Source organism: Larus michahellis, chromosome 1 (genome assembly GCF_964199755.1).
Source record: "Larus michahellis chromosome 1, bLarMic1.1, whole genome shotgun sequence".
In the NCBI taxonomy this organism is placed as follows: Eukaryota; Metazoa; Chordata; class Aves; order Charadriiformes; family Laridae; genus Larus; species Larus michahellis.
This window is the reverse complement of record NC_133896.1, coordinates 129532032-129557673: the sequence shown is the minus strand read 5'-3', so window position 1 is coordinate 129557673 and position 25642 is coordinate 129532032. Positions and strand designations below refer to the sequence as shown.

At 43.6% G+C, this 25642-nt stretch overlaps 1 protein-coding gene across 1 annotated transcript in view; it reads left to right on the top strand.

The window, feature by feature from the left end:
- OTC (ornithine transcarbamylase) overlaps nt 1–13098 on the top strand; it is a 44702-nt gene extending 31604 nt beyond the window's left edge. Inside the window, exons 5-10 of the mRNA XM_074572878.1 lie at nt 1644–1797; nt 8707–8829; nt 9514–9567; nt 9673–9822; nt 10892–11029; nt 13039–13098. Of these exons, the coding sequence (XP_074428979.1) occupies nt 1644–1797; nt 8707–8829; nt 9514–9567; nt 9673–9822; nt 10892–11029; nt 13039–13098 (679 nt within the window). The remainder of the gene's footprint in view (nt 1–1643; nt 1798–8706; nt 8830–9513; nt 9568–9672; nt 9823–10891; nt 11030–13038) is intronic.
- The last annotated feature ends 12544 nt before the right edge of the window (nt 13099–25642 follow it).

Here is a 25642-nt window from a genome sequence, read left to right as displayed (position 1 = left end):
TGGTAAGTGTCTGATAAATCTAGTATCTACTTTCAACAGATTAAGGAAGAAAATCCAGCAGTTTTCACTAATTGGTAATTAATTATGACTGAATTTCCTCTAATGGCATATCCTGTAATGGAACCACCTTCTTTAAATTCTATATCAGTTGTGTCGGCTAGGAATCAGCTGTCCTGACATCCTAAAAAAAAAGTCTAAGAAAAATGGGCAATTTCTCAGTGCGATTGCCTCTTTTCCTTGACTGGTGGGTCTGGTTATGTCTTGTTTAGGGTGGACATCTGTTAGATGGCTAACAAAAGGGACTGTGCATGCCATGCCTGATGACTGGTTCAGAACAGAATACATTTTTCACAATCACGTGCTTCAAGCTAGAATAAACACACAGAGAGAAAAAAAGAAACTCGTGAGCTGAAAAGAAATAATGGCACAAACAACTGTTCCAATACCTTCCAATCAGTTCAGTTCCCCCTTTTCACTTGTAGCTGCTATGGGCAGTCTTTTCTTCAGAGAGCACTCTACAGGGAATCTTGTAACATCTTATAAGAGTTTTGCTTATGTGAGGAATGTCTGGTGTCAATAGAAAATATTTGTTACTGACTTCATCAGGAGATTTTTCTGTGTAAAGGCCATGGCATTAACAGCCCTATTTCCACAAGAAGAGGTACCAGAATTCTTCATGGCTAATCAGGAAGACAGATACTGCATGGATTTTTCATACTCTTCTGTTCAGTCCCTTCCTTGTTTTGTTTTCAGGTCCTGCTAGAGATAACAGGAAAACACACAAAATGCTACTTCAAAGTCAGGCTTCAGGGCCTGATTAAAACACAAAAATGCAGAGAAATGCAGAGCTCCAATCCATATTTAATTTATCTAAAGAATTCAGAGCATACTGAGTATGCTATGCTAATCCACTATGCTAATCTCTGAGTCTTTCACACTTTGGCAAATGAGTTTAAGGCCAGAGTGGTACGGTGATCCCTGCATGCCCCTGTCTCTTTGCTGAGTTTCAAATTTGGACATTACTTTAATGCAGGTACCATGTGTGTCATTACGCAGGTGTGTAGGTAGGAGAAAGAACAGGCTGGTGTTGTTGGCCTCCTGTTTCTGTGTTCATTACAATCAGTAAATAATTGTGATACTCTAAAACAGATCCGTATTCCTAATCCTCACAAAGGTCAGGCTACCATACAGAGACACTGTAATGTTCAGTCAATGCTACGTTTGTTCTTTGCTAAAACACTCAAGAAATCTTATACCTTCTCTCTTCTGAAGTTATCCAGTTCTTCAAATGCTACGCTGTTATGCAATCTCTTATCTTATTTCAGGTACCTTAACATTTATTGATGTTACATCTATAGCTACAGTCAAATGCTAAAGATAAAAAAACCATAAAATACAGCAGCCGTTTTCATTTACTTACTATAGTCTGTCGATAAGTAAAGGTGCTTGCTTATTAGCAGCATGTTAAATGTCTTCATTTAAGTGTGTTATGCAGGCAAGATAAATTATTCAGATAGCTGAAAAAAAAATTGATTCATTACCACCATTACCACTTCTTATTAATATTTACGTGTTGCCCGCTGAAGAGTGAAACAGGGATATAGTTGTTATGTTTGACTTGGGTATTTTCTGCCGTCCTCCAGGGTGCTGTCCAGCATGACAAATGCAATCTTGGCTCGAGTTTACAAGCATAACGATCTGGACCTAATGACGAAGGAAGCCACGATACCAATAATCAATGGATTGTCCGATTTATACCATCCTCTCCAGATTTTAGCTGATTATCTAACTCTTCAGGTAACAATATAATCCCCATTTAATAACTTTTTTTTTTTTTTTTGCTAAGTCTTCGTAAATATTTGGGAAAGTCAGGTTCAAAATCATTTATTCCTAGGTTTTTCTAAGTGGTAATTACGTGGCACTTGTTATTTAAAGAGATCTTCATCCAGTAATACAATTAAGGACCTGTTTAATTTAAAACAATTACCTCATCTTATCAGCTGTAGTGGGACTGAAGTTAAGCGTAAAAATAAGTACGTCATTAAGAATTAGGCTGCAATTCAAAAAATATACAGGGGGCTTTACATATTAAGATAAAGGTGAGATGGTTTCTCAGCCAAAGCCAGTGGAAGTTTTTCCACTGACTTAAAAAACCTCAGTAGTTCACTCTTGATTCCTCCCTAACCTATGAACAGTTTAAAAGGAATCACTATCCATATATTAGGAAATTGGTTGAACAAATTTGTTTTGAAAAGCCAGTTAATGCTACCAGTGCAAATGCCTAGTGTTCAGGCACTTAAACCTATTTAAACTTTGCTCACATCAAAGAATAGCTAAAAAAGATCATATTGTGTAGTTTAATCTAATGAAATAGTTGATTTGACAGCAGGATGTTTTACACATAGAATACCAGATGTTTATCTGTGAACAGAAGGACTATGCTGTTTTACAATCAGTTGAGAAACTGGCTTATAAAAAAGGTTGTTATACTGCAGTGCTGGTTGACATCTATGACGAACTCCTCTGACCTTGTTTACGTTCTGAAAGAACAAAAATCACACTGGTTAAAAAAGGGAGGGCAGAATAATTTCCTGATTCATTCAGCTGTGTTTCTCAGCTGTCGAAGACTTCGCTATGGGACATTCAGTACATGGAAAAGATCTAGTGGGAGTAATATTAAATTATTCATGCCTTAAACTGTAAGTACTGAAAGACTCATATGTTTATTGAAAATTACTTTTTCTGTACTTTGATTAGGTTTTTTGGTTCAGTACTGAAAGTGAAGAGATCAGCAAAAATTGGTCAACTTGAGACTAAAACGCTTCACATACCTCAGGATAAGATACATTTGCGACATCACATTGAGCCAGTCTCAATGAACTGTTCAAATTACGTAAGACAGTAAGCTGTAATGAGAACATCATCAATCACTAAGTGTCATAATTTAATTTAAAGACTGTGCGCAACTGTAAACCAGGTGAATCTTATGATTGTGTTTTGCTAACACCTTAGTTAGTTATTAGCATTTTATCACTTGTGAATAACAGGCTTCAGGAATAACCTGTGACTCACAGTCTACACAACTATTGATTTCTCTGCCCCTAAACCTGGTTTTATCAGGCCTCTGACTACGACACCAAAGTTCAGATTGCTGTTGCCCTGTGTTCCATCTCCAATCAATGAAGAGAGTCCACTGAGTACCTCTATCACCCTCTAGGGATGCAGCTCTTTCTCTACTGATCTTAGGGGGAAACCTATGGAGATCAGCAGAATGAGTACATGTGCTTGTTGATCATCCTCTGCTCCTCCTCCATTGTGTCCTTGTATAGGGCAGCCATGGTAGAAGCTCCAGGGGAACATGAGCCCACAGGCTCGACGTTTCCTTGATTTGAATACCTAGGGCAGCAGCAACAGCAGGTGGGTGTCCTTGTGTCCTGTGGAGGACATCTTTGGAAAGAGTGTCCCTGCCCATTTTGCATGATGAGGAAACAGGACCATAACAGTTGTTGTTCAAACAAAAGAAACATTTGACGTGCAGAGGTATCACGACAAAGTGAGCACTTACAGACATCTCAAGGAGTGGCTCAGCTTTTGCACAGCCATGGAAGATTTTTCAAATTTGCAGCACTTTCCCAGTCAGCCTGATAAGCAGAGCACTGTTTCCTCCAACTGTCCCCATCTCTCCCCCAGTCTTTCCAGTGTATTCCTTAGCCCAGAGTTTGTCAGGAGGTCTTTAGAGGGCAGCTGGGTCCCCATCCCACTTTGCCAAGGGCAGGCTGCACCGCTGCTTTCTGACCCACTTTCTATTCTTTCTTTCTTACCCAGGAGGGAGGGGGCAGGCAGGGGGGAGCTCTGGGCAGCGCTGTGGGTGTTGGCACTGCCTGCTCTTTCCCTTTCTGACCTGCCCCTTTTTCCTCTCTGCACTGTACTGAGGTGGAGAAGACCGGTCTTACAGCCAGTAGCATGCAATAAAATGGCATTTTAATTATATAGCAAAGTAGGATTAACGCTTGATGAAGTGTGAGCCACGGGGTCTAGTTGTTACTTACCACCATCAAACTTCTTGTGGGATTTTTGGCAGGGTAAAAAGATGTTATCTGAGTACTGCCTGCAAGATTAATATAGGGATGTTGAATCGTACCACTGATTCTTTAAATGAGTTGAAAGTTCATATATAAGATTTGGACTGCTTTCCTGCAATGCAAAGGCAATTTATTTGATTTATACATACATGAAAACTACAATAGTGGTACACACTGCTAGTCTTATATTTAAATGTAGCTACAGATTTTGTGAAGCTTATTTCTCTTTAAAAATGTCTCTTCCTTATCTCTGTAAATGTTTTGTGACTGAATCTGGTCCTCCCTGCTGTCATTACGTACACAAAATGTACCTTTTTTTTTTTTTCTCATCTCTTTTCTCCTGCTGCATTTGCCAGTGGAACACTCTGGCCCTCATCATGCTTAGCACATTTTTATTCTTCAGTTTTCTAAATCCTATTAATTTTGTGATGCGCCTTCTTGAATCCTCTTCAAGCACTTTCTCCTTGGTCTGAAACTGCCTAATTTCCTGGTTTATTTTGTCAGAATGTCTTCTTTCTTATGGCTTCTGAATCCCTTTTCACAGGTGCATTTTAATGTGGTTATTTTAGTGTAGTCTGTTGCGTTCCCCAAACAATGCGGCTGGTTTATTTTCAGGGCTGTCAGTTCTCATTCTGTATTCAGGATGTTCTTGTCAGATCACAAAGTGTGCTCCTGTCATGAATATTGGGGTGAGATTCTTCAAGTTCAACATCGTCTTGCCCAGTGCCTTCTTCCTGAGCAACCTGGAGCCCCTCGTATGTTTGACATCTGAACTCTCTCTGCCCTTTGACACCGTGGTCAGGATTAATGCCCTTTATTATGCCAAGAGAGATGTTTTTCTTAGCATACATGCTACCCGCTTTCTTAAAATTTGGGTTGAGCTGAGTTTGCTCTTGAGTTATAACCCACTAGAAATTGTAAACATTATGCAACCCGATCATGAGGGTTTGGGGATTTGGCCTTTAAAGCCTATGAGTTTGTGTGCTGGTACTGTGCACACGCAGAGCCACCACTTCGCTTCTCTGCCTGTGCTGAAGGCACGTAACAGCCACTTGCTGAGTCCACGCGGTACCTCTCAGTCTCCTGGCTCACAACTGCTCTGCGAAGCTTGCTGGAGGGCAGCATCACACAATTTGTATTCCAGGGACAAGTCGAGTATTGACATTGTTTCAATTGATATTAATGTCACTGACCAAATCAGATAACTTGTAGCTGACTGCAGGATGACCAGACTGGTAATTAGAGTGGATCCATATGCCACTAGCATTTTATGTCACTGGTCTGAAGGGAAATTTCTTTTTCAGAAAGAAATGGTTGACATAAGAAATACATCAGCGATTGCTTTTCAAATAGTGTTGCCCAGCTTGAAGGGGGCTGCCATATCTTCTCAACTTCTCCTTTATATGTGACCCAAAGAGCTCAAATTATTATAGTCTTCAAATTCCTCACCATCATCCTCCTCATGGTTATTCTAACAACTAGAAATCCCAACTAAGATCTGGACTGAGCTCTAGAAATTACTGCTTCAATAACCGTGACAAAAACCAATGCAGGAGAAGAAAGGTAACTGACCCAGCATCTGCCTTTAGCTCAGTTTGAAAGCTGGTAGATCCAAGTTTGCCCAGTTTCTCATTTACTGGATTGCACTGTCTGCCAAAGGCTAAAGCTTTGACTAGTGCCCCGCTTTCCATTTTAAAATTTGACAGACTATTGATTCATTATTCAAAAGCTTGTTTTCATTGAGGGCTGTTATGACTGTTGTGGTCAAACATTTCAGAAGTAATCTATAATGGTGTCAGAGTTTCAGCCTAGCTGGAAGCAAGTCCAGGCAGAGGCAGACATGAATGTCCCTAATTAGTTAAACCAGTCTTCTCTAAACATACAACAGTGCTAGATCACTGAGTATGCTTATTTTTTCCCAGGGTTTGATACACTGCAACCATGGATAAGAACAGAATGAAATATTGTAAAAGCAGCATGAGGATGAGAAAGTTGACTGTATAATTGACATTAATCATTTATCAGGGATTTTTCATGAGAATAGCAAAGCCAAGTTTTGTAGCACTACAGCAGCAATCACTAGTTTACCAAAGAGGCATTCATAAGGGAGAAGGGCTCTGGACTTTCTAAATATGTTATTTTTTATTAGGAGGGTAAATATTTTGAAGTCAGGTTCCAAATGTAAAGAGAAACTGCAGAACACCCAAGCAGGTAAAAAGCCTACATCAATATAACAGAGTCTGGAAAAGCTGGGAAGGGATGTTAGGAGAAAAATATCTTCAGAGGCTCAGGTGATCCGCATGTATTGTAAAGGTTCTGGTTAAACCTGGAGTGTTACCACCATGGCAAAACACTTTTAGCAGGATTTTTTCTGTGCAGTTGTATAAGCGTATACAATAAAACGGGGGGTTGGGGGGTGGGGGGAACGGAATGTGTGTCTCATATACAGTAGCTTTCATATTGCCTCAAAGCTTTCTGATTCTGACCAACACAATCATGTCATCTTTCTTGGAAGGTGAGGATGTATGCCTATATGCAGTACAGTCACAGTACTGTGAGCTGCCTTTAGATGAAGAGGTTTGACTTACAGCAGCAGCGTACCGGTGGCAGCATAAAGCTTAGCACAGGATACAAAACAGGCTCCACTACCACACACACAGCATGATTCTGTCTTGTCTACGACTGCCTCCATTAGCTAAACGTCTTCATTAAAATTAGCTCAGCTATGGCCACTCTATACAGTAGTCACTGCAGATGTGGCTTTGCAATTTGCAGTGCATATTGAGGGTCATTATACAGACATCTCCAGTACTTCATATTTTACCTGTAACAGCTAGTAGCTTGGGAAAACAGAGAAAAGTATTTAGTGTGCACTGTGCTTCTTTTAATGCAGAGTAGCAGCTGGTAATAAGGAGGAAGTTATTTAACATAGTAGTATATTTGTGACTCACTAGTCAGTGCTTTGAGCATTACAGGCTACAATGTCTATTTTTAAACAGTAAGATCAAAAGAACTCAGGGCTGTCTCATTTGCTCCTGGCTGCAGCTTCATGTCTCAGCTGTCACTAAGCCCTAGCTGGAAACAAGCCCTTAAATGAATGCTTTAGTTTGGCCCTCTCCTAGGAGCCCCATTGCTAGGAGATGTGGAAGGACTTTGAAAGATCCCGAGAGACCTGCAGAGCTGTTACACTGAAATAACTTCCATATCCACAAAGTCTTGATTTGCTGTTCTGTAAATGCCCTTGCATCAAACCTCTGCCAGTGAGCCTGCTGCTAACAAACTTTGATTGAAAAAGCGATAGTTTTACAGTACAATACAATAGTTTTAGCCTTTAAACTGTAGGCAGCCTAGGACTCTATTAGGTTCAGATTTCAACAACATTTTAATGTCATTCAAGATTTCAAGTGTTGCTATTTTTGACTCAAAATTGTGGTCACCGGCAGAAATGCCAATAACTTTGTTCTGGAAAAACTTCACAACTATTTGTTTAGGAGAAGGTGCTGCCAGGAGAGGAGGGGGTAGTCCCAGCCCTTTTCCTCTTCAGTCTTTTGGTATCTTTGCTGCGACTGCCTGCAAGGTTGCCAGTTAGTACAGCTCTACAATGCGGATGCTAATCCACTCTGACAAGCATTGAATCATGTCACACAAAGTGTTGAAACAGTGTCTGGCTTCCAGCTACTACAGTGCAATTGTGGCATGGCCCAGTTTTGAACTAAGAATAAAAGGCTTTCCGTCATGTCTTTAGTCTTTTGCGTCGTGAGGTGGAGTTGTACAGAGCAGGCATATAGAAGTATTTGTTTACGTCTTCGCAGACTTTCTGATATCAACTTAAGTACCCATAAACATGCATACTTAAAACAAAGCTTGCAAGGGCCTCAAATTGTCGTGCTCTGGAAATATGAAACTCTTGGTACTCTTGTTCCTCCTTAGGCCTTATCTGTTGGTGGCTGAGGGCCAGAGTGACTGCACATGTAGAGGCTGTAACTGCCGTCAGGCAAAGCTACAGTTAATGCTGTAATGCTGTTTCAAGTTCGGGTAATCTACACTTCAGAAAAATCACTGCACTCTTTGGCTGTACAACAGGGAGCAAACCCTGCAGGCCATGAGTGGCACAGCTGCTTTCAAAGTACTGCTCTTTGCTGTCCCATACAGCTTTGGCAGCTAAAATGCAGTTTTAAGGACGTGGCCACTGCTGTGGCTGCAGGGAACATAGTGTAGAGACAACCAAGCCAGAGCAAACCTAAATAGGGATACTGTCACAATTTGGGGGGAAGTCGGAAGGAGTGCTATCCTAGGCATTAGGACTACCTCTCAATTAAGAATTTCTACCGTTCCCTAATACTTATGAGCACCAACCCATGGCTGTACGGCTTTGGTGCTGAAGTTGCTGTGTGTCTGGTGCTGTAGCACTTGGGTCTTCATGTAAGACATGGGGGGCTTTCCCTCCCTGATCATCCTGTAGCTGCAGTAAGTTCAATTGAAGGTACGGTTCCATGCAGCTAGCATTTGAAGGTAGCCAGCCTTCTTTGCACCAGACCCATCTGATCAGTCCCTCCTACCTAGGGCATCACCTTGCTCAGCTCACCTGGAACATAACCCCGGGGCTGTCCAATTCATTTCGCAGGAGCACTATGGTGGGCTGAATGGGCTTACTGTCACCTGGATTGGGGATGGAAACAATGTCCTCCACTCCATCATGACGAGCGCTGCAAAGCTGGGAATGCATCTGCGTATTGCGACTCCCAGGGTAAGAAAGCCATGCATATGGAGTAAGGAAGGCGAACTGCCCGTTCTTGTTTCAGCCACTTGAATACTTCCCAAGGGCCTCAGCTAGTGGTGCCTGCCCGTGTCTTCAGCGCCAGCTTTCAGAACCAAAGTTCAGAATCCCGATTCAGTTATTTTGATGCAAAGCGGGAGTAATTCTACTGAGTCCAACTTCAGAAGGGCTGCGGGGAATTCATGACTGCAGTATAAATCACGGAGGATGACAGTTGCATTTGAGACAGTGTTACACAGTCATCCAATGCCCTCTCACCCCCCAAAAAAATTTGAAAGTTGTTTCAGGTTGGTGGAAGTGTCACATCTTGGTTGGTTCAGATTGGTGATGCAGGTTTTTAGAATGCTGCATTGTAATACAACATAAAATATAAAACAAACAATCAGTTTAGAACAAAAAATTAAAAGATGTATAGGCATGTCATTCTGTAACTGTTGAAATAGATTCTTCTTACCTTATCAGAACACTTTGCACCAGTTTATCTCCAAAATAAACTTCCAACAAAATCAACCTAATTTCCTCAAGTTTTACAGTTCTGAAAGACATTCTTCTTTGCATGGCAATTGGTTCAATCAATATTTTTCTAACCGGTGTTAATAATCAGTAAAGATCTTATATATGTTCCATGATGTTACCTATCATCTCTTTTGGCAGGGCTTTGAACCAGACCTCAGAATAACTAAAATAACAGAACAGTACTCCAAAGAGGTAGGAGCCTAAGAAATAGCCTAGTAGAGTAGTTTGAATAAAGTTTATTTTTGTTACAAATGAGGTTTCTTGTCTTCCTGATATTCCTTATTTTATTCCCATTAGTATGGTACCAAGTTACTTTTCACAACAGATCCTTTGGAAGCTGCAGACGGTGCCAATGTCTTAGTTACAGATACATGGATAAGTATGGGACAAGAAGAGGAAAAGAAAGAAAGACTAAAGGCATTTCAAGGCTATCAGATTACAATGCAGGTAAAAATTGAGATTTAGTTTTTGTTGATGCTTTAACAATTTGCATTTACAGGAATCAACATCAGCAAAGCATGGGTTTGGTATTATTTTGAGTGGGGCCATGCAAAAACCACATGCAAACCTCCCTCCAGTTTGAAAAACTCACAAAGATAACAAAATTTATGTTATCTTATACACTTCACGTGGCTTGGCCTCTTTCAGAGCTTTCCAATGAAATCTAACTCCAGAATATGTGCAGGAGAGCTAACCCTTTACTTCTTTATGACCTAAAAACTATTTCTAACTTTGTATTTCCACTTTGCTACCAGAAATGATCCCTTATATTTCACTTAGAATGGGCAGCTCACAGATTAACTCTTAAATGCCTGGGCAGCATTTGGGGCAATTTTGCCTATATCTGTCGATGAAAAAAGCACCAAATATATTTCTTTAAAATCATCTAGTTAAAATGCTTATCAGCACAAAATCAGTTAGAAAAAACATAAAGTCATAAACTATTAATTGTCCAAGATAAAAAAGGCATTATCCTTGCTGATCGAATTACTGGTTTAATTGACTGTATTTTAACATAAGTTCACAAAATACTATTGATGTGTATGTCTCTGAACTGGCCTAAAATGCTTTAATTCGTTGTTCATTGGTATTAGATCAATATATTATGAGTGACAATATCAAAAGAAAAAAATTACAGCCTTTTAAATCATGCTGTAGTATGTTCTTGTTGCAATTGGCGATAGTATTATATTACTGTATGGCATTCAAATAAAGATTGCAGTTTATCGATCCGCTAGGACACTGGAGTTTTTACTCCCCTACTAAAGCCAAAGAAATAGGAGTAAATATTCCGCTTTTGTGAAGTCAGCACTGAACTCTTGCTGACTTAAATGGGGATATTCCCATCTTATTCACAGATGAGGAATTCTTTTGAAGTCAGTGGAATTCTTCTGAGTTCATCATCCAAGTAACTAGAGTGAGAGCTAATATAAAATGTGTTAACATTTTTACTAGTTAAAGATTTTATTCATGTCCTCACATATTTATTTATTGTTATATGCTTTTTGATCTACAGACTGCAAAATCTGCTGCTTCCAACTGGAGTTTTTTACATTGTCTACCCAGAAAACCTGAAGAAGTTGATGATGAAGTGTTTTATTCTCCACGGTCATTGGTTTTCCAGGAGGCTGAAAACAGAAAATGGACAATTATGGTAAAAAAAAGAAGATAACAGTAGTTAGAGGTTAGGGTCATCTTCTGTTCTGCCTTACATTACAGGCTTGGACTCAGCTTGGTTCCTCAATAAATAGTAAATGTTAATCCCTATGTTTCAAATGCACCCCACAGCACATCACAGTTTTGACTATAGGCAACATATATATGTAGCACAAACACTTCTGGACACAAATGTGACCTATTTTGAGGATAATCTGCTGTTGCTTGACCCAGTTTTTATTACTAAGTGAAATCTACAGTATAAACTGTAATTTTTTTGATATTTAAATCACTGGGTTTAAAGATTAACTCAGCTTTTCAATTTTAAAACACTTTTAAACGCTGAGGTCTCACGGACTGGTCTTAGAAACTACAATTTCTCAAACACTTAAAGCTAGAGATTCTGCAGTTTTCTCTCAGGAAAAACTGCCACTGACACCAGTGGGATCTTTCCCTGAGAAAGTGCTGCCAGAGCAAAGCTTTGAAGGACCCTGAAAAGTTATGGTGTGGGTAATACTGTGTCATCCATGGGAATCATGAGAGGACACTTGGCATTTAACATAAACCATAACTCCCCTCTCAGCATTCCTAGAATTTCAGAAAATTACTGACAGATCTCAGCAGCCCGTTATTTATTGTCGGCTTTAGAACCATCATATTGACAAAAGCTAGTGGAAACCTTCAGAGTTGAAAAAAACACCCAGAAATGGCACTGCCGTAGCTCTCAGATGAACTCTAGATGTGCTCTGGGTGAATAAGTGGTTGACTATTGTATTTACCAAAACCTCAGATTTTGGACACAATCAAAATTATTAACAAATTTGTATTAAATTCATAATTTTGGCCTTAAAATTCCAAAAAGTGCTCATATTTTTATTTCAATTTTGCAATGTTTCTAATTGCCCTAAATATTATTTTTTTAAAAAAGAAAACAAACCGTTTACTTTGGGTTCCAGCTGCACTTTTTTTTTTTGAGGTAAGAGAAATGTCATATTTGTATTTTATCAAGCTATGAAAATAACGAATGCGTGGGTCTTGTTTAGATATTATTTTCTACCTTGGTCAGCTCAGACAGCAAACTGAAAAATAAATAATTTGCTCAGCTGTGGTTCCTAACAGGGCTGACATGGGTAGCAGCGAGGGGCTGCACAGCTGCATGTTGAGTCCCCACTGTATGCCTGGGGCTGGCTGTCACGCTGAGCAGTGCCGAAGGGAAAGGAAGGACAGAGCAACAAGACCACAAGAACCCTTGTAAAATCCCGTTCTGGGCCAAAATAACAATTTGCAGTTCAGACGTTGCTGTGAAATCACAACAGCGTGAACCAGGTAATACCTTGTCAAAACCAAGCAAGAACGGGGCTTGTGATGCGCACAGGTGTGGGGAGGACGGCAGAGCTGCTGCAATGCCATGTTTTATTTAGCTGCCATGCCCATTACTCTCGTTTCACAGCCATACCTAAGGTTTGTTGGAGTACTAGGGGAGGGCAGGGGGTGGGTAGTTGGAGCACTATTAACCGCAGTGAGGATTTTCCATGTTTTACCACAGCAAGTATGGCTAAACTGGGATAAATTTCAAAGTCCTTATTCTAGTATGGCTGTCGCTGATGCTAATGAAAGTTCTGCTGAAATCCACAAGCAAGCCCACGTGCCGTTGGCTTATGTACAGCGTCTCCTAGCAGTAGCTGAGGATACAATATGAGACACCAAAAAGGCCTCAGCATGGGGGCTAAACATGCTTTGTCTGCATTTCTCCTAGGCTGTCCATTAATGTATTGTGTCCGCACTGAGAAAGCCTATCAGCTATACCACAGAACATCCTAACTAATTTTCAGCTCTTTCCTGATTCATCGTCAGAAATTCTAGCAGATAAATCTAAGTGTGCAGCTTTTGTCAGGGCAATAATTTTCAACACAAGACTTTAGAGCTGGAAAATATTTCCCACTTATTTATTTTTATGGGGTATCTGTTTCCAACGTGATTGGATTTTTTCTTTTCTTCCCCCTCTAGGCTGTCATGGTTTCCCTGCTGACAGATTACTCACCACAGCTACAAAAGCCTACATTTTGATGCTTGGATTCCTGCCAAGAGAAAAATATTCCTCATCGGCAGAATAGTCTGGTCCGCAAATACATAGATCTCCTTCAGAAAGGAGCAAAGCAATGAATGATTCCCTAATAAAACTGTATATTTAGCTGTATAATATTGCATTACATTCGCAAAAATGTTCGAGACAATGAACGCCATTGCAAAAGCTGCTTTTCATCTCGATGCTCCAAGTTGGCTATCCTTTCTAGTGATCAGCATCATGGAACATTTTCCAAGGTTGTACTTCAATGATTGGCTCTACCGGCATCATAGGCATAGCATAGGCTGCACATAGCTGTGTTGGAACTTGTATCGTATAATATGTCAGACATAAACGTCTCCCTAAACGTGTCCATTTAATCGCTGATCTGAGGGAGCGTGCACAGAGAAGCAGTGCTTTACTGTTTGCCTTGATTGCCGGCACTTCCTGGGCACCCTGGCTCCTGTTTGTGTTCTCCAGCCAACCTCCAAATCCTGCTCCTGTTTGACACCAAAAATATAGAGACCTTGTGAGCATGATCTTTCTCCATGGCATTCCTGTGGGCTGGCACAGGAGGGTATTGCTGCAGAATTGGAATAGAGCAGCTTCCACAGAGTAGGATGTGGCAGAGAGAGACGGCTGGAAGGAACCGGTTCATCCTTTGTCCATCTCCCCTAGACCTTCACTCCCTAAACAGAATTTTGGCTAAAGAGGCACGTTTTCTATGTCTTTTTTTCTAAGCAAGCTTGAGGGGCACCATATGATGGAGCTGTATGCAGCTCCTTTGCAGAAAGGATTTGCTGCGTTTTGTCTGGCACTGTAACATGGTGTACATGTCACCTAATCCTTCTCAGTAGTAAACAGATTCATGACATTTGTAGTTTTTTGCGATGGCTGGATGTGTGTGTTTAATTTAGGTAAAGCTTTGAGTACTATTAAAACCCACCTTCTTTATTGTTGCTAATTAGTTTGAAGAATAAGTTGATTTTTTTCCTTGCTATAATACTGGAACAACATCTGTTGATTTTTTTTAAACTCTGCAGACGGGTTTCCATTTTCTGACCAGCTGCAAAACATTATTTAATTCCTTTTGAAATTGGAGTATGCTGCTGGGCCACACAGATCACTGAAATGAAAATAAAAATACATTTGTTTATCTACCCACTTATGACTGATTCGCTGTTTTTGCAGGCGTTTGTGTGTCTCTTGCTAAAATTAACATTTTCCATTACAGCTTTACAAGGGTTTCAATACTTCAGTGATCATTTACACTTCAGCAGAGATCTAGCTGCATCGATGATGGAGAAATGGAGTATGTGCTAGAAATCAATATTTTACTGCCCGATTTAGGATGTGGAGAAGAATGCATGCAGTACAGTATATTTCTGGTTGTATTAAGTCCTGCTTTGTGAATTAGATTCCAGTTCAGAAGGTCCTTAAAAGTATGGTTGGTCCTCTTGGAGCTTGTGAGCTGTTCGAGTGCTCACAATTGTAGATGCCCTTACTAACCTGATTGTAGTGCTATCTGAGAGTAAGACAACTAATTTTGCTAGTCCTTCCATAAAAAAAACCCACATTAATATCCATTTTATTGTGTTGATTAATGTACTATCAGTGAAGTCAGGCAGATTTATAATAACGAAGCTGTTGTGTTAAATGTTTCACGGTGAACAGATTAACGATTATTTGCTACTCTTTTGCTTCTCTGTGCTCTGATTAGAGCTAACGTGCATCTAGGTTATCGCAGAGTCTTTTTATACGTAGGAATCTGAGCAGGATGCCAGATATCTGAATCCCCGTGACATTTTTAAAACACACACAGAGATCTGCTGCATCGCACGTGAGCGATGGGATCCGGCATTTCCCGGGGAGGTAATTCCACATGGTTCTATTCCTCTGTGAACACGTATGGCAAAGGATGGTGGCAGCCCTTGCACAAACTGCTCACGCCGTCGGCTATTCTGATGCTTTTTAGAGGTAGTGGGCGGCCTTAACGCACACGTGCTGGGAGCCACTGACCGTTGCGTGGAAGCGCTGAACGTGCCGCACCTTCCTGCAGGCGCAATGCCCAGTTTGTGCCGTGTGCTGGGAGCCAGACACATCCCGGCGGGGCCCACTTACTGAACATGTGCAGGCTGTCGGCATGGTGCATGCAGAGCAGAGCTGGCACTTTCCTAGTGGCGTTGGGTTGGTACCAAATAGGCTTGTATATTTCTGCCCTGGGGACCCAGGAATATGGTGCCCTGAAGGGTTTCTATTCTGCCTGAAGGGACTTTTGCCGCCTCCCCAACGCAGCAGATCCGCACTGCGAGGCTGAATCCGCTTGCGCAGGTCCCAGGATTGCCAGGTGGTAGCATGCACGACGATGGTATTATTATGCCATCCAGGCTCCTCCTGAATTCATTACTTGAATTTACAAGTGATGACTACAAATGCGGTGAGTAAAGGAAATGGCAGTAACGTAGAAAGATTTTCTAAGGGGGAAAAATAATCAGCATTCAAAGGGCTTAAAACAAATGCATAACAGGTAGCAGTCACTAATAGCTTACAGTGTTTTTCATTAGATTCATTATGCTTTAACCCGTAGAAGTGCTGTTTTCATTGCTGAGTGCACTTGAAGGATCGGGTGTTGTTTTCTCCGTCTTCTTACAGAGAGGCAGGCTCCTGCCTGGCTCCTGAGAGCTTAGACCTTCCCTCCCCAGAAGCCCCGCTCTTCTGTTTGACCTAGAGAAAGGTCCTGGGGCAGTTCGAGTCTATCAAGTCTTACCCACATCCGACTCATTTAATAACCCCCTGCTTCGGTATCTCACCTCGCACATTAACAGAGCCGTGTTCTGGTCCCTCTCCAGGAGCACGCACCGACAGGGGCAGCTGCCAGCCTACTCCATCACCTGCTGAGGGGCACAAAGGGAAGACTGACTTCCCTTCCTCCTCACCGTGGGGCTGGTTGTGAGCTACCGCATCTACAGCCATGTCCAGCCCTCACACACAGACAGGCACTGCGCCTGTGCTGTGTCCCAAGGGGGTATACGCATGCTAGTTTTTGTGCCCAAAGCCCAACCGCAGCTCCAAAGCTAGTACTAGATAATCATAGAATCGTAGAACTGTAGAATGTGTTGGGTTGGGAGGGACCTTTAAAGGTCGTCTAGTCCAACCCCCCTGCAGTAAGCAGGGACATCTTCAACTAGATCAGGTTGCTCAGAGCCTCATCAAGCCTGGCCTTGAATGTCTCCAGGGATGGGGCCTCCACCACCTCTCTGGGCAACCTGTGCCAGTGTCTCGCCACCCTCTTTGTAAAGAGTTTCTCCCTGCTGTCTAATCTAAACCTACCCTGCTCTAGATCTGGCTTTAATATGACTAGGGTAAGTCTGATCCCAGCTGAGGCCCCCAGGGAAGATCAGGGGCCCACAGGTTGCTCCTCTAATGTCATTTCAGACAGCTGAGCGTCTTGGAGACACCCGCACAGACCTGGCAGATGTGACATGGGACCGATGGGGCACTTAGAGCAGACACTGGTGGCCAGCAAGGACATCCTATGGCATGTCAAATGGCCCTAGGTCTTGTGCTGTGGCACCCTATGCACTCCTTCAATACCTTCATGGCCCTTTAGAGGATTGATTACCCTACCTAGAGTTAGAAATGCAGTATTGCCCATTAGCAGTTTACACATTCCATAAGCACTTGTTCTGCAGCTCGTTACCAGCAGTGGTGGGGTTCTTTGGCTACCCTTACGTGATCTTCTGAAAGTGATCTAACATTAGTTAGAGATTCGGTAGAGAAAGAGGGGCAAAATGCTTCTCTGTAATTTTCTCAGGGAGTAAGAACAACATTTTTTCCTTGTGTGCTATAAAAGCTAAGAGACAGCACAGCAACCAGAGCAGGTGAGAGGCCTGCAGAAAGAATCTACAAATAATTAATGTCTCTAAGAATATGAGAAACAGTAACTTAGGGAGGACTGAATGGGAAGCCTGGACAATCAGCAGGGAACAAAAAAGAGTAAGAATTCTCAAACAGAATTAAATATTCTATTTGTGCCAGCTCACATCAGGAATGACACTGGAAAAAAAAATCTACAGCACATTTACCCATCATCTGGTAGCAGAAGCAGTCTCCTCTGAGAAGCTGAGCTGCCAAACCGGAAACACAGGAATAATTGCATGAATTAAATAGCAAGGAGGCACCCAGGTATGGCTGTGTGAAGTCCTCCAGAGCTCTTGAATTAATATTTACCCCTCATAAGACAGGCCAGCAAGTTAGCCAAAATTATCTCGCTGCCTTTCCAATTCTGCGAGAGAGGGAGGAGGAGCTGCGGGAAGGTCTGAGCGATGCACCGAGCCGATCGTTTGTTCTGGGGAGAGCTTTCATGGCTGAGCTGAAGTACACTGAGCTTAGTTTTGTTTTCCAGGAATGTGTAATACTGGTGGAAAGTCTGAATAACAGACTGCATGCAAAGGGAAAAGGTTTCTTCTTTCTTCTGGGTCTCCCATTACCCTGTTAATGATTTGGTTAATGTATTGAGCAAATAAACAGTGCTTTTTTGATTATTTTGCCATGGCTATTTAACCAGCTGCCTTTCAAACGCAGAGCCCAGAATTTCTGGGTCTTGCCCAAGGTTATGTGTACAGAGACACTTCATAAGCCACAATAAACATTTTATTCAGCCCAGCATTTGCTGTCATGACTAATGGGATACAGCTATTTGCGAGCCTATTTGGTTCTTACACAATCTTGTTACCAACTCTTTGAAGAAATCCCAAACCTTTGTGGCCTCTCTAAACGCTGATGATCCCTTCCGTGCTGTATTTCCTCTAGGGGCGAGCAATCTGGGGTGACTCCATTCAGAGAGCAGATCTTTCACAACCACAGTCAAAGCATTGCCTGACCCTGCCAAATCCCTTGGAAAGCTCCTTGTGGTCTGTCTTACATGTCAGAGGACTATTGAATTCTGTTGCTCTCTAATGGGCCTGCTTTAAGGGGGTTGGCACTCGTGCAAAGCAGGCTCCAACACAAGCATAATATATCTAGGAAGAGGGACGAGCATCAAAATCGCAAACTTTGCTGATCAAAGCTACTCAGTTTAGCCAAGAATTAAGTCCAGCTGTGAGGAGCAGCAGTGATTGCAGGAGAAGAGCACTGAAGAGCGGGCAGGGCAGATACAGGTCACGCTTAAGTGGTTCGAGCACAAAATAATGTTCATTGGAGGGAGAAAGCTAAACTACTCACACAGGTTATGGGACTTCACAGGTCCCTCTCCAGCACATAGCCAGCAAGTTCAACAGTGTCGCACCTGACTGACTTCTGTCCTCTCCAGCATCCTCATCTGAAACACTCACCCGCTGCCTGAACGTGAGGTGGATGTTCTCCATGGTACATGCCATGGTCCCACTCCTGGACAATTTGGACTAGTGGACACGGATGAGCACGCCATGGCTCCCTTGCTGCTGACATACCGCGATCCCCTGCCGGCAGGAAGCAGGCCTTATGGGGCAGGACGTGCAGTCGGTTGGTTTGCTGTCCCAGCCCCGGGTGGTGGGAACCCCCCCTGCCCCCAGGTACAGCACACGGGATTCACAACCCCTCTGCATGCCCCAGCGTGGGGCACCCAATTCTGAAGGTAAAGACCAGGCTGTTGGCAGCAACGCCAACTCAGTGATGTCAAAACACCTGTTTTGGGGTGGCTCACACAGCACAGAAAGCTGTCTGGCAGAAACCAGTTTCTATGGGAGGCCCATCCTGCTTCCTATGCTGTGCCCCAGCTGGATGTATAGAATCATAGAATGGTTCGGGTTAGAAGGGACCTTAAAGATCATCTAGTTCCAACCCCCCTGCCATGGGGGGCCAAGGGTGTTTCTCTGTGCTAAAGGGTTACGTGTGACAAACGGCCAGCCACCAATCCCTGGGTTCCCCGCCAGAGACAATGCTCATGGCCAGCTCTTGCTCTTACTTGGGTAATGAAGAAAGAAAACCTCTGAGAACCTGAAACAAGACACACTTTAGTGTGAACACAAAAAAATTACACTGCTGAGTCCAAGTATAGGCAGCTGCACAAAAGCCTTTGGTGAGGTGTCCCCACAGGGCTGGAGAAGACCCACGTTAGGAATGCAGGTGCTGGAGTGCTGTCCTCACATGCCACCTTCTGCTAGAGCAGCCTGCTGTGGTTGCCTGTGGCATAAGGATGGGATCTGCGCCCCTCTGATCTCCTGGGAGGCTGTCCTGCATGCCTGGGGCACGCTCTCCCCACCCCACGGGAGGACTTCAGCCACAGCAAAGCCCTCGCTGCTTTCTGCAAACCGCTCTGCGCAGGAGCGGCTCCCGCTGTCCCACCGATGGGCCGATCCGTGCCCTGCACCACGCTGCGCTGCCAGGGGGGCCGGGCTGCCCTGGGGGACCCCCTTCCCACTGCTGCGGGGCTGAGCCCCCACCTGGCTCCAGCCTCCGCAGGGGGAGGTTCGTGCCCACCCTGCAAACCTGCCAGCCCGGGGGGCACCCCACCAATGGCACCCCACACATGGTGCGTTGCGCTTTCCCTGGGCAGACTAGACTATTTCGTAATCGATATCATTTGAAGGATATTTGCTTACTTTGGGAATTTAACTAATTGAAAAGAAATGTCTCCCTGTGCCACAGAATCCCCGCGTGAGTCATCAGCAGGCTTCCAAGCCCCACTCCGCAGCTCAGATTTCTGACTTAAACCCCAGAGCAGTTTTGGGGAATTTCTGAGGACACGAGAGAGTGAATGACACATAGAATCATGGAATGGTTCGGGTTAGAAGGGATCTTGAAGATCATCTAGTCCCAACCCCCCTGCCCTGGGCAGGGACACCTCCCACTAGACCAGGCTGCTCAAAGCCCCATCCAGCCTGGCCTTGAACACTTCCAGGGATGGGGCATCCACAGCCTCCCTGGGCAAACTGTTCCAGTGTCTCACCACCCTCACAGGAAAGAATTTCTTCCTGATATCTAATCTATATCTACCCTCTTCTAGTTCAAAGCCGTGCTTCTCTGGGGGGTTTCCCCTGTGGCGGGGCAGCCCCGCAGGCTCCTCTGGGCACAGTTGCCTCTGAAGGGAGCAGGGGGAGGAACCATGGGGGAGTTCCGAAGAATTTTAAACTCAAACCGACATCGAGCAATAAAATGTCTCAATCCCAATCCAGCAATTATAGAACACACCTCATGTGGTGATCTATACATATGCCTTATAGGGATGTAATCCTATAAGGCAGAGTTACTGATAGTGTGATCTACAAAGGAAGAAGAGAGCGCTTTCAGATTCCCCTCTCATTCTTCTGTCCTGTGACACAACAGGGTCTTTCTTAAATCCATTTGTAACCCTGAATTTCCTGTGTTTTGCATAATTACAATGCCCTGTGTCTTACTTTAAATTACTTACACTTTTGTGCAATAGGAGAAATTTTGAAAAGCATAGCCAAGTAATTTGATTTTGAGAAGTGCTGTGGAGGCGACAAGGATAGATGCATATAATTTGTCTCCTACCAGCTTTATGAGTCCCTCTCTCTCAGGAAAGGTAACAATTCCATCCAGAAATAATTCCATTAGACGTGAAATATCAGAGCTGTGAATCATTGGGCATTTCAGAGCATCACTTCACAGCAGGAGAGCATCTGAAAACTGCACCAGAGACAGGAGTTTAATTCTTATTGTAGCACTAGGGAGGAAGATGCAATCAAAAACAGCTATAGGAAGTTGCAGTACAGCAGAACTATCTATTTTACTAGTTGCCTTCCTGGGAAAAGGAAACACGGAGATTATAGTTATTCTTCCAGCAATACAGTTGATTTGTCCAGGCTAGTAACTAGGATTCACAAGGCTGCAATTAAGGTCTCAGGAAAACGTGTTAAATAAATTCCTCTGAAAGACTGTATTGTAGTGACCACGCACACGTTTCTTTTAGGTATCCATATAGCAGGATATTAACTGATTCTGCCAAGGAAAAGCTTATCCGGTGCTCCGAGAGGGCAGTGAGACCGATCTGAATCAGACATACATAAAGACAGAATGGATTCTGAATTGAGGGGGCAATCGACTATTGCCAGTTGGAAGTTTTCGGCTCTGACTACATCAGCAAGTCACCCGTTCCTTATCCCCATCTCGGCAGCTGGGCATAACACCACTACTTCAATATAGACGACTATGGGACCTTCCTCCCCCGCCGATGGACCTGTGAGATCGCTGCAGGGCAGTTGCTTCACCTGGAACTTCTAGGGCTTGCCCCATTTGGCAATGGGATAAAGCTGTTTCCCAGTGTTGAGCCAACTGCTAATGCTCAGCATCCCGACGGCTTTTCTTTTACTCTCTTCCCCATTGCTGAGATGGACAGAAGATGGAGTACAAGCATATTTATTCTGAACAACATACATCACAAGGGACAATAACTGGAGACCTGCTGAGTTGCCAGGTTAATGTATAGACGTGGGACCTGACCTGCAGGAGAAATAAACTCAGAGAAATTGCGTGGATCTCAAGGACCTAGTATCTCCGAAAGCTAGCACACGCTACCTGTCTCCAGGTTACTGCTGCCTGTGTAAAACAGGTGTCAAAGGCTGTCGTAAAAAATAAAGAAGGCCCTTGTAGCTGGCAGCGTGTCAGGGTTGTTATGCCGAAGTCTAGGCAGCTACAGAAGGTAGTCTGCAGAGTATTGGCCTTAGATGGCTTAACTGGATTAGCCTTTACATCCTCAATGTCTGGACTGCCTCCAAAGGAGGTAGCGAGCGCCTTTCCTTGAAGCAGTCCTCTTTTTCAACCGGTTGGTGGGGAGCCATTACTCACAGAGATGCCTGGTGGCCGAATACCATGATGAAGACAGAGAACGTGTATTACCATGGCTGTCTGCAGAAGCAAACGTGGGACACGCTTAACCACAAAACCTCTGGAAAAAATGGTGGCAGTTTTTTCAGCTACAGTTGTTACTCTCAGTATCAAACCACTTTGCCAAGTCAATACTTCATGACAGTGCTCAGACTTTGTTTAGGTAATGTTTTACTTCTCTCTGAGTTTTTTTTAACAGGCTGACAAAGAGAGTACATGTCCTTTATTCCAGGTGTTTACCCGGTGAGGGGACAGGGAGCCGAGCGCCTACAAAATTTGGGGATCCTCCTTCCCAAGCGTCCGAGTCCGTGGCTGCCTGACACCCAGGGCTCCCGGTCTGACAATCCTAGAGCCATCTCCAGTGTTTGGCACTGAGGTACTTGTCAGTAGACTGTAGCCAGGGTCTTCTTTCTGTTTTTCAGAGACTCTCAGCATGGACAGAATTACCAAAATGGTCTGTGAAATGAACTGACTGTTCCCCCTCTGCCCGTTCCCATCTCTCAGCTTCCCAGGATCCAGGAGTGTAATACAGTGTGGAACAAAGGCCTCAAATGAGAGATTTTTTAAGGGAAAATAACCAAACCCTTAAATGATGAATACAACGCGTTGCTCCGTTTGTGTCATATATTGTCTGTAACCACAAAAATAAGAGACAAGTGATCCTACATTTATCTGAGATGGAAAATTTTGGAACAGAAAGAGAGCCGATGGAGATGTCTGGATCTATAGAGAAATGTCTGCACAGCAAAGAGGTGGATGCCCAGTTTGGCAAAAGACCTCGCTAAAATCATTCATGATGTATTTCCTGCATCTGCCTCCAACCGTCGGGAGGCCTTCAGCGTGTCCTGCATAATTTCCCATCCTTTTTTTTTCTTAGATTTCAGTCTCTTCATCAGCATTGACATTGCGATCTCAGGTGAAATCCAAGAAGGATGCCCTCTTGGTTTCTGAATGCCATTTTGCATCCAAAGTGGTTGGTGGCCATCAGCAAGTGACACCAGACGCTCCAACCATTTATTTAAACATTCCTCTGCACCAATCCACACAGAGTTATAAACAGTGTGATCTATCATGTGCGTGCACAAGTGTAGGAAAAAATAAAGACAATCCTGAGAACTGCTGCGTAAGCGCTGAGCCAATGTATGTCCTTGCTAGAAAGGTGTTGAGTTTGCAAAGGCCAGGCAAAAATAAACAAGCAGGGGAAAATTCACTGGTTCCCACCTGCCTCCTAACAAATAAATCACAAAGGCTCCCCATGCCTCCCTTGAGATACTCATCTGCTCTGCTCCCCCACAGCCACAATGGAAGGGGCTTTTCTTCCGCTTGAACTGACATTTAGCAAACATTTCCCTTTCAATTAGGATCTGAAATGTCCTTGTGGACTGCTGTTGCTGGAGACAGGGGGGAGAAGGCTCTGTAAAGCCATTCACACAAGAGTCAGGACAGAGAATAATTACCCGAATTCATACGGTTAATTCCAGTCTAGACTAAGGCAGAGAGAAGTCATCTAGAGGTCTCCATCGGAGAACAATTATGTTTATCTTTCTGGACTCTCTGGTCTCCCCGTGCTGGCTGCTTACTATGTACTATGAATATTTCTCTCATGGAACGTTGAGCAATTACCGTCTCCAAGCATTGGGCTTGCTGTGCTCGTGTTGTTATCAGTTTTACCGCCCCGTGTGAGCGGCCTGGGAATAAGGCGTTGACTGTGGCTGGAGCTGGCTGGGGTAATGGCAGGCTGGGCGTGGGTGTCCAGCACTGGGGAACTTGTTGCCTGTGTGAACTAAAGAAAATTTATTGAAAGCATACATCAAAAACGTAAAGGTGAAGCCTAGAGTGACTTAATATACAGTCTCAATAAAACCGGCCAGGATAACTAGAAGAGGTGAAAGGAAAACATCAGATTAATGAATGTAGGCGCTTCAGAGGGTTGCATTGGGCAGAGCAGGTCAGTGTAATTTTCCTGTCCAGCCTAAGTTCTCCAGGCATTTTTGCAAATTATTGCTAAGGGTCCAATATTGCAGGCCCATTCCTCTCTTTACCCTTCCTTTCAAACCCAGCAGCTGTGTGCGGCCTTGTGCCCAGAGCATCCTTGGCCAGTCTTGTGTTTAGTAACACCACACTACAGCAGCCAAATTACTGGCCAGAGACCAGCTAGGTGACGTGCTGTGGTAGAATTCATAGTGCATCCACGGAATCATAGAATGGTTTGGGTTGGAAGGGACCTTAAAGCTCATCTAGTCCCAACCCCCTGCCCTGGGCAGGGACACCTCCCACTAGACCAGGCTGCTCAAAGCCCCATCCAGCCTGGCCTTGAACACTCCCAGGGATGGGGCATCCACAGCTTCTCTGGGCAGCCTGTTCCAGTGCCTCACCACCCTCACAGGAAAGAATTCATTCTTAATATCTAATGTAAATCTACCCAGGTTTTAATTGGTCATCTTCTCTGCATCCCAACTACCTACTCTTACGTACTTGTAAGAGCGAGTCGTTAACCTGGAGGTCAGGTTATTAGGCTAAAACTTTGATATCCTTTGCATCTTACTCACCTTCCCTTAGTCAACACCAGTCACTGCCCATTCTCCTTTGTCTTTCAGGTCCACTCTAAGGTGAATTCCCACAGCCCGAGTCACTTGCTGTGCTCAACATGGTGTTCCTAATAGTCCACTGTGATGGAAGTTTATGAATCCTTCCTCCTCTTGGCCTTCCTAGTATTAAAACCACTTAATCCTAATGCGTGTGCACTGATAAAGTGATTTCCCGTTTTATCCCTTTCTGCTGCTGTCTTCCTCATAATTACATCAAGCACAAATATTCTCTGTTCCCTTTCCAGGCTTCTATCTGTTTATTTACTTTAATGCCGTGTTGATTTGCATCTTCTGCTGTGCCAGAAATTCTAGCCTCACTTGCCTGGTTATCTAGTTTCCCACTGAGCGTACGCATGCTTTCTTCATTGTGGAAGGAAGGCCCTTCTGATGCTAGTCTTTAAAACCTGCATTTGATCATTTTGCTAGGCATTTCTATTGTGTAGCCTACACAACGCTGCCAATCAAGCATGATTGTGCTGGCAGCCGAGGAAATAAAAAGGCTTCTTCTGTGTGGCTGTGTGTTTTTTTGCCCACACATCTACATGTGTGTGACTGAACTGTTCATGGATATTGCGTGATCTACTTAAAAAGGACAGAAGTATGTGAGGAGGAGGCAGTGTGAGTAGGTGCATGAAGAGCTGGACTGTGACGTAGAAGCCTGGCTTTAATGCCAGCTCTGCCACTGCTTTGGCACGCTATAAAAAGTCACCTGCTCGCGCCTCAGTTTCCCCACCTTTGAAACAGGAATAATATTGCTTACCCTGTTTTGCCAAGTGCTTTGAGACCAAGTGATAAAATATGCTAGGTAATAACCATACGGCATTGTTTTCCTTGTCCCATTCTTTCTCGTTGTGTGTCACACCAACTGGTTTCGTCTGCTGCTAAATTAGATCCCGGGCATCTGAAGGAATCCTACATTTTTCACAGCACGATGGCAGAGGCGTTGCAGTGCTCCCTAACTTTCAGGTACTAAGGCAGCACACACATCCAGTATATTAAAAGCACTTCCCCTGGAGCTGCGGACAGTGCTACAAAGGGGAATGCTAAGGGTCTGCACTATACAATGGGGATCTAAAGCAATTTCTTGTGACATTTTGTAGCCCGACGGTTGCCTGAAAAAGACCCCATATGG